Below are 14,679 nucleotides of genomic sequence, written 5' to 3'. Positions count from 1 at the left end.
TGTATTTCTCCCCTTTATCTTCGTTATAGGCCTATAGCTCATATGCTTTCCCGTATGATCCATATGCACTGTCTTTGTGTCTGCACTATTGTGTTAAATTTCTGCGTTTTTGTCCACAGATTGAGCATAAGTAAGTAGAACGTAGCATTTAAAAATGGGTATATAGATGATTCGATCATGGCCCAGACAGTTTCAATGGCATTCAAATTGACAGAATTATTCAATCATGAGTACTTTTTAGCTTAGTATCCTCGTGCCACTTTCATTACTAAGATTTCGTATTAGTATTTATGAATTGTTTCTTATTGTTGAAATTAAGAACAATTCGCCATTTATTTGATACAATATATGAGTATATGATATACATATTATAACCAGAAAAGGTTTCTACATGTAACCCGAATTCGATGACCTGGAATGTCTAAAGCAAATTTCGTATTTTTTGTGTAGACTTATCAGCTGGAGGACAAATTACCTCCTCTTCCTTCTCCTCCTCCTGCCCCCCCCCCTCTCACGTCCTGATCGTACCATTTGCATTTTTCACAGTTCCTCGTTTCCCTTCGTTACTTGGTCGCTGGAACTTTACCTTCCGTCATTTCCACTCGACTCTCTTCGCTCCTCCCGTTCATTCCTTCTTTTTTCTCTTTCTATTTCTTTCTCTTTCACGGCACGTCGATGGCGCCGCTTTGACGAGCCCTGGAATGGGGTTGACATTGGAAGACATCGACGGAAGAAGTGGGATTCGATGGCTTAGGAGAAATCGTCGTTAATGGCTTTGCCGAAGGATTTCCTGGCGTTCTCGGTGCTTTTTTACGAGTTTTCCGGGCGCGACGATCTAAAGCGCTCACTCAAATCAAGATTTTCACCTTTTCAACGGCAGATGAGGCGGATGGCCAACCGTCCTCGCCTTGACGCGACGCCGTTTTTTCTTCATCCATCTTTCGCCGCTTTTCGTCCTCCACGATCCATCCTTTCTTTCCTTTCTCTAGTTGAGCCCTTTCAGGCCCTCTCCCCACCCCTCCTTTTTTCCGTGCTCGACTAAATGACTTGTTTTTTCGAGTTCTGCTTGGATCATCTTGTAGTGGGAGGATGAAGGTCCCGTCTTCTGCCCGGTAATCTGAAATTGACGTAATGATGATGGATGCACGGTCACGAAATTAATCGCTCCGTTTTCAATATCCTTGGCTACGGGTCCTACGTTCATCATAAGAGAGAATCGATAGTATTACTCGAAGATATCGTAGAAACGTTGAATTGCAAATGCGTGGAAATTATTGAGTAACGCGGATAAATGTATAAAATGTAAATTGAAACGGTCACTTAAATAATTATTTCGTTCGTAACAGAATCTCTTTGCTTTTATCCTTTCAAGCATATCTTTTCGTTCGATAGTAGATGTAAAATCGAAAGAGTTTCCATTCCATTCGCTCATTACCGCATATACATTGTTAAAGTTCATTCTCGAAAGCAATTGTTTGTCGGAAACAGAATGTCGTTATTATCGGCAAATATCCAACACTGAACGAACAATGAAACCAAAGATTTAAAAAGAACAAAAGAAAATACGTTGCAAATTTATTAATTAGCGTGCAACCGACTGGTTCATTAACGGCCTCTAATGGAACACGTGTATTTGAAATTTAAGGATTTCATTGGCAACGGATGCAATAGTAAATCAAGAGAATTGGATTTTTTAAAAATTTCAATGGTTTCAAGGTTTCAAGAATAGAAATATTTTAAACGTAAATCGTTCGAATGAAAAATACAATGAATTTTTATTTTAATTAACAACAGTTAACGCTTGCTCAAATGGAGGAGTATGTTTCGAAAATCATGATATAAGTGATCTGGAAATGACTGAGTGATTATTTGGATAATATAATTCTCGGCAAGACGTTGAGATTGGATAAAGAAAAAGCACTTGAGTTCGCAGTATCAGTTCGCAGACGACGCTTATATTCTGCTCTCACGCAATATTAATCGTAGAGGAGCAACGTTTAAACATTTCATTCTACTGTTTCATACACGAAATAAAATTACCGCTCTTCCATTTTGTCTTGCATGGCTTCCTACATAATTTTCCTTTATGCAACGTCCGAGTAAACAGACAGATTTCTAACGGAAGAGTTGGTCGTTCATCCTACAGAACACTTGTTAATTGTTACATGAAGTCACATACATATAACATTTATTATCTTATATTACATAATTATTTTATATTACAAAAAGCAAATGAAGAGAAACTTCATTTAAAAACACTTATTTAAATTTTGAAAACAAGACATTCTCTAACGAAAGCAAATTAACGCGAGAGTGACATGTCCATATGCACTCGTATTATACTAGTCTTATCTACTAGGTATACTATAGTTTAGAGATTTCATACGTAAACTAAGCAAAGTGGAAACGGTTATAATGAAATTTAAAGATAGTTTTACTTCCTATAAAATATCACACGATATACCGATCTATAAATTTATCGTTCGCTATATAAACGTTAAAATAACAAGTTTAAATTTGCCACAAACTTAACAACTCGCCAAAACATCAAACTTAAAACAAAGCGTGTATCGACAAGGATGCTAAGAAATACTTGGAAATAGATGGTCCGATGTTTCGTCTCACGACGAAGACTCTCGTGTCAATATCCCGGCGAAATTCAATGATATCCGAACAAGGCGTGCTCGTCTTGCGTTGCAAGAATACAAGCAACCAGAAGATCAGGGTACGAGAGTAAGAGAGAGAGAGAGAGAGAGAGCAAAGGCGATACTACGGTGGCACTCGTGGGGTGGCGTTGGGTTTTAAAGGGTGGGAAGGATACAATATTTCAGAGTGGCGACAAGGAGCAAGCCTGCTTGCCACTGGCAAATTAATTAAATTCCTAGAGGCTGGCTGGAAAGGCTAAGGGGTTGGTTGGCGAACCGGGCAAGAGTCCTGTGTTCAGCTCGTGGGAATATTGTAATTAAGATATGCACTTCCACCCTCCCATTTTACCCATTGCAGTTTCCACACTCTATCCTCTCACTCTTGCCGCGGTGGATGATTTACGCTTCGAAGGACGCGGTATTGTCTGTTTCGACCGTTTCTAAATTGCATCCTATTATGGTTTGGGGCTCGAGGTTGACGCGCCACCGAGATTCTACTTCCTCTTACGGCTCGCTGCTTCAAATTACTCCATTCTGATTGACGCTTAATGCTTCTGTTTATATTGTGCGGTGTATACATATGGAAATGGGTTGAGCGTGTACGCGAAATAAGGGTCGAAACACGCCGGGGGTTTCGTAGATTTGTAAAATGGAACGATGGCCGAACCAGATATTGTCTCTACATTGCTGGAATTCCTATTTCTTTCTTCTTTTTTTGCTGTCGTTGCGATGCTCTTTTCATTGTCGCGATGTATTTTTTTTTTTTTTGGTCCCCTTATCCTTTGCTTTCTTTCTGAACCGAAATCTCATTTTCGGTACGTGTACTTTGTTTGTTCTTTTTATTATTGGAATACTTAGCTCAGCGTCGTCGTGCTATTTTCGCGTCAACATCTTTAAATCGTTTTTTACTGTTGAAACTTCTCCTACGTGTTCTCGTATTGTATCTTTATCGCTGAAATCAATTTTACTTGTTTATGTATTCCCGAGCTGTATTTTTGCTACTGCAGTTCACCGTTTCGAAAGTTGTATTCCTCCCTTGTTGCATCCGCGAGTGTGGAAAACTTTTCAAAGTTTCAATTTCATCATGCTAGAGTACCGTACGAAGGTATTGCTGAAAGAAAAAAGCTTGCGGGATTGATGGATTATTTTCCACACTGCGCTGGATTGGACACTCTCCGCGCAAGTAGTTGGAATCGGAACTGGTCAAGAATGATTTCACAGAAAATGTTCATACATTAGCGATCACGTTACCATTGATCGATCACAGGGTAAACGTTAGTAGTATAAAGCAGCTTTGAGTAATCGCATAAGAACAAAAAAAAAAAAAATGTTTAGGGAATTAGTTTTACCTAAAATTAGGATCACTTAAAGTAGGATGATTTAGGATCACAGCAAGTAGTAGTTCTGTATTGGATTTTATTAACAAATTGGAAAAGTTCGAAACTCAGAAGCATCTTTGTACGTGTTTGTCAAAACACATCGGTCGGATACTCGACTGTTTTTTTACAAAATAAACGGTGGTGTTTTTTCAAAGTTTAATCCTACAAAGCAATATTAAAACGTGGCAGATTAGCATAGTGTATACAGTCTACGCGACGAAAAGACGAAAAAGAAAAAATATTCGTTCTCTCCCCTTGCGTATGGAAATGCGATGAAATTTTCCTCCGTGAATCACCGAGACCGGCGTGATCACTGTTTTTCAATATTACCAGAACATCGCTGTTATTCACTTTGTGTTTTCAGTGAAATTTCAATCTGCGTCGCTCCTTTTTTTCTATGTATATTCCCCATATCTTACCACGTTTCCCTTTATTTTGCTGCTTTGTAAATATTTATTTAGACATCGATATACAGCAGCCCATAAAAATATTTGTACACTGGTAGAAATTTTCTGCCAGTATATAGTGTGCTCCACGATGTTTCATCATTTTGACGATCATTACACGACATTATTGTTCATAGAAGGTACGAAATATTTAACGCAATATTTAGCGCAATGATTAGAAAAGAATTTAAGCTGTGAATTATTCGTTACATTAATAAGCCTCGATATTCAACGAGATCTTATTTTTGAAATATTCAAGGAAATGAGAGAAATGTATATTTAATCCCAAAATTAAACAGGAGAAGAATTTTGTTTACATGGGATTGATTGTTAAGGTCCTTTTTGAAGTAATTACTTCAAGAAAAACTACACCTTTTCTCGTGTATATCCGTGACCTGGAGACCGCTGTTACGAAGAGAATAGAATTTTGAAAAACATTCGAAATAAGGAGAGATCCATATTATTGTGTCTTTGAATACAAATTTTGTTTTGTATTACAAGGTTCAGAAACAAAAGAGCTTTCTATTGCTGTTTCTTGCAGCTTTCAGCTAGAGCTACACACCAAGATTAACTTGTGTTGTCGTTTGCTATAAATATAGGAACATGCTCCCTATCATACCTTCTTGCTATTGTATTGTAACACTGTAAGAGTGATCTGGATCAGCATACACTATACCTATGCTTATTTCAATATATTTTTCTATTACAAATTCTTCCACTCGTTCCTCTCAACAGCCCTAACTCTCCAAGTTGCTTTAAAAAAACCACTTACTATGTTTTTGCCCTATGATCTTTGTACTTAAGACGACTATTCATTTTTACAGGAAATATCTTCCAACTTCTATATTATATTTTGAAATCGATTTCAAATTTTATCGATGTAATCACGACGTGTATGTAAAAAGTTTCCTATGCTAAGTATTCAAATACTTTCAGCGAGCAACTGTATATTTTTACGTAAAACGAGACTCCATCACGGATACGTATTAAATGTAGAAATGTCAACGAAACGTCCAGATAGGTTACAAAATTCTTCGTTTTGACCGCGCGTATTTCCATAAACAAATGACAGGTTTCTGTAGTCTCGTGTCGTGTCGTAAAAAATCGATCCACAAGCCGTGGTGTCCGATGGGACCCGGTGTCCGACCGATTTTTATAGAATTAAAGAACGAAAAAGAAAAGCTCGATTAAACGATGTCTTCTGTCGATATCGTGAGCCACAGAGCGACGAAGATGTCCAGGCCTGAGAAACCGGTCGAGGTTTTAGCCTTTTCATAGAGCGAAAACGAGATTCATTAAGTTTACCATGGCGAGCATCTACGCTCTGTTTCTCACTTTGATCCTTGTGTTTTCTATCGTCGTTCAGCTCCAAATGTTAATCGTATGTAATTAATATAAATATATTAATTAATATGAATATACGAAGTATCTTTTTGTAATATCGTAAAGAAGATTTCTAGTCTGAAAAAAGGTTATCTTTATTCTTTTATTATTATAAGGTTATTCTTAGAGGTTATCACGTTTTTTTTTCTTTAAATTGAACGTTTTTAACGAATTATTTAATACGTTGTTATTTTACGAATTATATTTTCATAATTTATTCGAATTTCATTTATTGGGATGAAATTGTATTTGTCCTTTCGTTAAATTAACTCCTTTTTGATCGAATTAAATCATCCAGTTGTGAACTCGTTATTTGCATCGGCAGTGTTATATCGCTTACTGGCCACGATAATGGCAATTCTCGCGGGGAATAAATTCGTATATTCTGTAGCTATAAATCAGAATTAGCAAACTGCATCGTTTGCCGAGCGTCCAAGCTAACCACCTTTTGCCCTCAATGTCTCGCGTGTATTTACATTTCACTTTCTTAGTTACGTATGTTAGAGCATATACGTTTAACGATTGTATAGAGCTTCGTAAATTCAAATCACAGGAGTCACGATAAAACCATAATACCTTGCTCCATAGGCAGATCCAAAGAAGCTATGCACGATTTTCCATTACTACGCGACCAACGCGGAAGATTCCAACAAATCATCCGTCCGTAACATACTGCAACACTATTCCAAAGAACCTAACGTCTTCAGCGTTCCCAGCTCCGATTCCAAGATATCGTTGACCAACCTGAGAACTGTTTCATCTTGGCCAGTGATACCGAACCAAACGCTATCGATTCCTAACCCAACGGTCAAGACAGAAGCTACAAATTCGATGGAAACTGAGCCGAACGTAGTCGCAAAATATTCGTCCACGTTCGTGAAAACCGATCAGGTTTTACCTGTCGTTGACATCACATGGGATTACAATTCGTATCGATTCAAAACGTTTGAGTCGTGCTTACGGAATTGTTACGGGGATAGGTATCCACCAGGTGAAGTGGTGTTGAACTCGATGCAGCTGAATCTGTTGGATTCTCACACGAACGTCCCGATGAACGTTGCTGGTCTATTCGATTTCATGAAAGAAGAGAGCGAACCGCGTTTGAACACCGTGTCGAGGAAGCTGGAAATTGAGTATCTTAATCCGTTGGATCACTTTGTGACGAAACAACCCGGTAGACCGGAGACTGTGGAGAGATTCACGGAAACGGATGAGCAGGATCGGTGGTACAATACAGCCAAGAGCCAACAGGAGAACGATATCGGGCCCGTAATCACCGGCCGAGAAAAGAATCAGCCGAATCGAAGATCCTCCAGGAAGATCGAGGCCCCTTGCAAATGCTATTTGTCCTCGTCTCGGCGTGTTTGCGGGACGAATGACTCTTGATCGGGAAGAAACCCTCTAGAAACGATTGGAGAACACGGTCGCTGGCTGTTGCCGGGGCATCGATTAGGGCAACTAGCTTGATTGAGAAGAAAAGGTGGCGAGAAATATTTGGCGAGAAATTATCGCTGCTTCTTTCTTATTCTATGAAGGATTCTACGAGTTTCTTCCTTTTTTTATATTTTATTCTGACCCGTGGATGAGAGAGAAGGTTCAAGGGATTTTTGAGCTCTCGCCGAGGGAATTTTATAATTTACGGTTTATACTTTAGCGCGTGCAGGATACTTGTTTCATGGTACTAGTATTTTTATACACGGCTTTGTTTAAAGATTTTTCTCTGGAAATATTAGTCTAAGTAACTTAGACGAATAAATTTCTGGCTACAGAATGCGATTTTTCTGGCGCTTCTTTCGAGTTTTATCGATTCTCTAAGCGTTACACGTAGGTAATCAGGATAAGTTAATCCTTATTTATGGATCATTGTCGTTTCCAGTGTCAAATATTTTATTCGGTGTAAAGCCTGTTTATTTCTAGGCGACAGCTAAAACTTAAAAGATAAAATTTGATAGAGTAGTAACGCAAGGATGACAGTCATACGTATCCAAGTAAGTTAACGATTCAGATTCTATATATACAGGGTGGTTGATAACTGATGGTACAAGCTGAAAGGGGGTGATTCTACGCGAAAAAAGAAGTCGAAAACATAGAATAAAAGAATTTTTTTTTTTAATTTTTTCATCGAGACAACGATCTACAGTGAGATCCGTTATAACGAGACGTAAAAAAGTGCACGCGTACCGAGCGAAAATTCAAAGTCGATTTTCTCGAAAACAAATTCTCGGAAACGAAAAATTTTTATTCTATATTTTCGACTTCTTTTTCGCGTAGAATCACCCCTTTTCCGCTTGTACCACCAGTTACCAACCACCCTGTATATAATAGAAATTAGAAGTAAATATCTGAAATCAAATTATGAAATAATCTAATAACTATCTAACAACCAAAGATATCAGTTCAAGGTTAATTAGATTGTTATACATCTGTTCAATCAACGTGATTAAATCATACAGTATCGGGGTTGATATCATTTTAGCGCTGGCGGAGTACGAGGTTTGGCTGTAGCCGGAATCAACGTCAACCGTGACAATGATGTTTGTATTCGCTATTGACAGATATACAAGGGTCACGTGTGTATGTATTTCGGTCTTGCAGAAGCTCCGTTTTAAATAGAAATCGATAATGGGTAATAAGGATTGGATAGGGAGGGAGCTTCCACAGGATAGCTTCCTAGGAATTGCGTCTATTTATTGATCGTCCGCTGTATCGGAATATTCAGACGAACCATGGCCTCTATCCACTTTTGGCTCGTCTTACCCTTATTCCTTGTTTCTCTTGTCGTCCTTGAACGCGAGTGTCTCTATACTCTCGTAACCAATAATTTCAAGGAATTCAGTAATACCGAAATAACAATAAAATATATGATTATTGACGGTCTAAAAATTGTATAGTATAGGACAGAATTGTGAGAATTCAATTTTAATGCTGGAAGCACCGATGATATTGTATTGGGTTGTAACATAAATTCGTATACATACATGTACTATACAATTACACATATATTAAATATATTCATATATTAGTTGGTATACATATATTATCTATACATATATTCTAATAAATAGTAGTAGTAGTGAATTTATTCATTTCAGATTATTAGCCCAGAAAGTGGACTTGGTTACATAGGTTGCTACTGCAACTCGTACTATTATCGAACCTGCTTTAGATAATTATTTCTTTGGTTTCTATTCTAAAACCGTTTCTGCTTCGCTATAAAGCATTATCGTTCTTTAAAGCTACCTTAAACTATTTCATTGGCTTCACACTTTGCGCAGCTTCCTTTGCTCATCTCCTCTCCGCCTCTTTTCCTCCTTTTTATCTTTTTTGGCCATTCCGCTTTTCGCTCCTCCATTAGTATTTCTTCCACGCTTACGTTTGTTCTATCAATTCTTTTGCATATCCTCCATACGTTCAAATGCCTTTTCGCTGGTTTTACAAAATAAGCATCTCTTTTCCTTTCTACTCACCCAAAATTTACATGCATTCTCCAAGTTGCTATACCTTGTTCTTCTCAGTAACTTTTGCTCCCTAGCTTCCGTCTCTACCTTAAATATTTTGGTACATTTCCTATGGCTATTCTCCCATTTTCGTATTTCCTTGTATTCTAATCCACCGCTTTTCTCTTTGTACATCTTCTTCGCTACTCCTTAGAACCTCACCTTCATCTTCTATTTCTCCATCTCTTTCTCTCTCTCTTTTTCTTTCTTCTATAAGTTCTCTACTCCTTCTTGTCTTTATCCACATTCTTTGAAGTGTTCTAACCTTTCATATTGCAATAAATATAAGAACAGGATGAATTTATGTTACAACCCAACACTTTTATCGATCAAGCTGTCACGTTTGGATGATTCGTTCCAACTGTTTCACGATGGCAAGCCGTTGGTCGAAAATGAGAATTAATTGCGTCGGGAGAACGATCATCTGTCAAGAAATCGAAAGGAAAAGGCCGGGAGATAGATCAGTTGTAAGATGGAAAAGCGTAGCTTTCCTAGCTGTGCTATTAGCTCTTAAGCTAAGCCGGAAATTCCAGACCGGAAACCGGCAGTCGCAGCTTGGCTGGATACAGCGAGGCAAAACAAAAAGATCAAAGAGAGACAGAGATAGAGAGAGAGGTGCAAAGAAGAAGGAGAGAGAGAGGCTGAAGGATGGAAAGTTGAGTTGCGCGAGGAAAGAAGAGGATTTATCGTGGATCCAGCATCGAACGCGTACTCTCACGCGGCCGAAATGCCGATAGTTTGTTTAACGCCTCCTATGGACTTTTTGAGAAGGATTCAATTAAAGCCAGCCTTTACTATTGTCGCTCTAAGAAACCTATCTTCTTCTGCATCGTTGATTACGTTATCGTCATTTTTTTATTCTGAGCAAATGACAGAAATTTTTCTTGTCGCGATTGAAGGAATAAAAAATAGGGAATGATACGCTTCAAAGTAAAAAGATATTAGTGGACTGCGAATATTTACGCAAGTTCATACTTTTTCTAAATACAATTCAAGTGATCGAATCTAAACAGATAGTATCCTGCTTGTTTACGTTGGAAATAATTGTTTATTGGCAAGTTGTTATAATCTGCGAAATTACACGTGACGTGTAAAAACGAGGGAAGATAACAGTACTGTAACAAAGAAAGGAATATATAATGGAAAAACCATTAATTTTTTGCCGGAGTACTTTGACCGACACTGTATGCAAAATACTCACGTCGTAAAATACGTGTAAATATTGAAACTTTGGCTTTTTGTATAAGTATCGATAATGTATCAAAATATCTACATTTGTTTTATTTTTCAATTTAATTCACTTTTAGTCCTTCGTATCTTTGCCCCATCTTAATACGTTGGTCCTTTTATTTCATTATTCTTCATAAATCATGAATACTAGAAGTAATTCCAAACGTTTGAACGATAAGGATAAGGGGGATGGTTTTTATCGTTAATCATCTGATAAGAAATTCTACGCAGTTTGTACATTATTTTTCATTATTTGCAACTGTTACAGTAACATAACAGTTCCTTTTAGTTTGTCTGACGACTTGGCCTCACGACAGCTTCACGGGAATTTGAATTTTAAAGCGCATTCTTTCGCGATACCTGTGCACCGTGTACAAAGGAAAAAAGTCACGTTCCTTCTTTAACCCTTTTTGCTTGCAGCGTCGTTTCGCGCGTCACGCGTTGCATCGTGTCTCAGACACGTAACGCAGATTCCACCCACCCGCACCCCTATGAATTTTCATCACGATACTTCATGAAAACCCATTTGGATCTGTCTACTTTTTACTGAACCGTGCACGCAAAACATCGTAAATGGAACTCAGATTACGCGAATTTACAGCAGTTTTATCTAAACGTAAATCAACAATTTTACATTGTGATTCTTTATTCCTCTTCGAATCTTATATGACTTACAAGAATTTGCTATATCTTCTATGAATTAATCGGTTGATCCAGTAAAATGAAAAGTGAATAATGATTTTTTGTTAGAAAAATCAAAGGATAGATAAACTAACATTCTTCTAATTCCATTTTCATCATCTTCTTCGTGCTACATGAGCGTGACACTTACGAATTGAGCACGTAAGAGGTAAATGGCTCAACTTTATCTTCCACTTACACGAAGAATAGAATTTCCTTTGAGAAATAAAAAAAATCAATATACCTCATATATATTACGAACGAAACTTTTGGTTACTACTATTTTTAATCTCTATTAGCCCTTTATATTCCTTTAGTGAGAATTATTTTTAAATTTACAAATTTAGATTCACGAACTTATAATGTTCTCCTCCTCGAAGACGAATTCCTCATTTTTAAAAAGTTTCGCTATAAAAGCGTGGGAGAGACGGTACGAAAAATATCGTCGACATGCAAAGGATTAACGTTTCTATCAAACCTATCCAGAATGAATCGAATACAATCGACATTTTATGTGCGTAACGAAACGCATGGGGCAAGAAATAATCATCGCAAGCAAAGGTGAATACGTCGCGGAAAATCGGATTTCGGGCGAGCATCATGGAGCTAAGCGTCTCGAAAATTTGAGCACGCCGTCGAACGAGGTTTTATCGGGTTTCACGACAGGGAGGTGAGGAGGATGAGAAGGTGGAAAACGAGAAGAACGCTGGAAACATGCAGGAGGCGGCAATAGGATTTCGTGACAAGTCGATTTGCCGCGGAGCAAAGTTCTCGGATTCGTCGGCGTCTTCGTCTTTTACGCGTGCTTTCATGCTTTCCAACAATGTCTGCGGGAAAATTCGTGCCATTCGATCGTCGGCGAATGGAATTGCGATAATCGGACGCGAACCCATGTGTTTCGTTCTCTAACTTTTCTCTCTGAACAACATAATGATAAACTAAGTTCAGCTTAGTGGGATTTGGTGAAAGAATGAAATATATGTTGTTATCTCTAGCAGATATACGATATTAATCGCAAATTTGGCATGCTTTTTGGGAAGTTTCTGTTGTTCGTCTGAAATTAATTCGCTACAGATATAGATACTTATTTTCTTTAGATTTTTGAGTAGAAATTATACGAGCCTAAAGGAATTCTAAATTGGCGTTTTGAATTTCTACCGAATATTCAATTTATGGATTTAAGCTAATTTGCGAGTGATTGAATTATTCGTTTGTCGCTCGTATAAGACGTAATACTATATTTTAAGTATTCTATCCAAGTCTATAATCTTTCCACGTATGATCGTCGAAGAACATTTTGACGTTACCAGTACGAACATTTTACCTGCTATGTCTTGTATTTTATATTTCGAAAAATTAGGAAAGATAGAAAAATCAGAAAAGATTTGCTATACTTTAAAATACACTTACTTACGTTAGTAATACACCGATAATAATTGTTCACTGTGACTGTAACACAGCGACTGTAAAATAGAATTAGTACGAAAAATCGGTAGATGCTATCACTCTAAAGAGCTAAACATTGAGAATGTAGCGTGTAGCTATTCGAAGCTCTTGATCGCTGACGTATTTATAGCAGCTGTTCGAAGGAAGTGGGATCGAGCGGAGCGCAATTAAACCAGCGGGCTCGAGCAGGTTCACGGGAACTCGGACGTTACGCGTGCAAGTACGATTTCGAAGGAGGTCGGTTCGAAGGCCGGGGAACTCATTTCGCGGGCGCAACTTTATGGAGATCGATGCTTCGGGAAATAAAAGCTCGGCTATAACTTCGAGTGCCTCGCGGACGGCCGATTCTCGTAGCCATCAAAGGATGGAGTGCCGCGAGGATTTGCCTATTCCATTACGACTCCACCTTTCTCCGTTTCCGATTCCGATATCTTCTTTCGAGGTTGCCCTCGTTCGTGGAAAGCCATTCTGTGGCGTACAGTCAAACTTGCCGATGAATATAAATGCCAAGGGCAACGTGGGGCCGACTTAATGCCACTGAAACGGGCCGGGCCGGTAGAGACTTCCGGTCGAACCATCAATCTCGCTTCTTGCCGTTTGCCTCTCCGTTCGTATCACGCGGATCGTTGCGCAGACGTGGTTGTCGAAGGGGGATGGATAAGTCGATCCGGGTGTTCCATTGTCGGGTAAGTTGTATCCTTAGCCTCGTGTGTTTGTATTTATAAGTTGTTTCTGAACGCTCGTTTATAGAGTGTTTGGGTAAAAAGGTGATAAGACGAAATGGTTATGAGTTTGGTAGAGGTTTTAGAATGTTTATTGTTATCTCTGACGTTAGGTTGAGACCTTAAATGGGGTTTTTACGAACGCAATTTAAAGGGACTTTTATTAGTATTGGGAATATTGATATTGGGACATATATTTTAATATTGGGTATAGTTCTATGAAGAAACTTACGAAATGTCTGAAAAAGTATTCCCTGTTTTTCTATTCAGATTCAATTTTTTTATTCGTACTTATGAAGATACGAATTTGCATCAACATTCGCAGTTTAATTATTAATATAGGACACGACGTGTGATTCTCATTGTTAGGTAAATTGTATTGTAAGCTGTTCATGAAGGATCTTGGATGTATCATATATTTATTGTTACTATACGTATACTATACGTATGTAACAAATAATCATTATTCGTTATCGTATACGTATATGCGCATTGTATTTGTTTGAAAGATTGCCTAATTAGTTTGTGTACTTTTTTTTAATACTGAAAATACCTATTTTAAAAGGAGAAGATAGAAGTTGTTAAGATACTAATTTTCTTATCGCTCCTTCGTATTTATTTTTACCTGACGGTTTGCACGTATCTCTCGTTTGATACTTCCATGATCGACGTTTCAAAAATCGGAAGGCCGGGGTAAGAATGTACAAAGGTTAAAGAAGGTGCGCATGTTTTGCTAACGTATGACGTTTAGTAAACTGAATATGAAAAAGGGACTGAGAGAGTACGATGTACAAAAAGGAGAGGGAGATGAAGAGGGACACGTGTTTTCTTGCTGGACATACCTATGGACATGTCGGTAAAGCTATCTTGCTGATGTTGCTTTAGACACGAGAAACGTACGGCGATAGTACGGAAGGTCTATGTATATGAAGGGATCGATGGCTAACCGAGAACTTGCGGAAATAGGGATTGATGGATGGTCATCTACCAGCGAGTGCGAAAGGTGTTACGTATGCTTCACCGAAGCGACTTTTCAAACACTCAACTTCGTAAAAACTTTTCCCAATACCAATAAATATGTATCAATAAATTACGAATAATTTAAGGTGGTCCAATTATGTGACTCACGTTTGTGTGATAGTATTTTATATAATATTCACAAATTCTCTATATTTTTAATATCATTATGTTTATCTTCCGATACGAGGAAACTGTAAGTGAAGTTATGTTCTAACGTAGAAATCTGTAGA

At 38.0% G+C, this 14,679-nt stretch overlaps 2 protein-coding genes across 3 annotated transcripts in view; both read left to right on the top strand.

Moving 5' to 3' along the window:
- Positions 1 to 14,679, top strand: part of LOC100748560 (delta-1-pyrroline-5-carboxylate dehydrogenase, mitochondrial) — a 58,937-nt gene that overhangs the window by 6,197 nt on the left and 38,061 nt on the right. The gene's annotated exons all lie outside the window — the stretch shown is intronic.
- On the top strand, positions 115 to 7,871 carry LOC105682031. Its single transcript, XM_024372356.2, has 3 exons — positions 115 to 130; positions 451 to 5,851; positions 6,442 to 7,871. The coding sequence occupies exons 2-3, from the start codon at positions 5,777 to 5,779 to the stop codon at positions 7,237 to 7,239; spliced, it is 873 nt and encodes a 290-aa protein (XP_024228124.1). The 5' UTR covers positions 115 to 130; positions 451 to 5,776; the 3' UTR covers positions 7,240 to 7,871.

The sequence above is a fragment of the Bombus impatiens genome, unplaced genomic scaffold (assembly GCF_000188095.3).
Source record: "Bombus impatiens unplaced genomic scaffold, BIMP_2.2 scf_0060, whole genome shotgun sequence".
In the NCBI taxonomy this organism is placed as follows: Eukaryota; Metazoa; Arthropoda; class Insecta; order Hymenoptera; family Apidae; genus Bombus; species Bombus impatiens.
Note: the sequence above shows the minus strand (reverse complement) of the source record. Positions and strands in the feature narration are given on the sequence as shown.

Coding starts and splice junctions, on each gene's coding strand:
- LOC105682031 (XM_024372356.2), top strand. CDS start 5,777: ATGGCGAGCATCTACGCTCTGTTTCTCACTTTGATCCTTGTGTTTTCT. Junction 5,852..6,441: donor TTCAGCTCCAAATGTTAATC/GTATGTAATTAA, acceptor CTTGCTCCATAG/GCAGATCCAAAGAAGCTATG.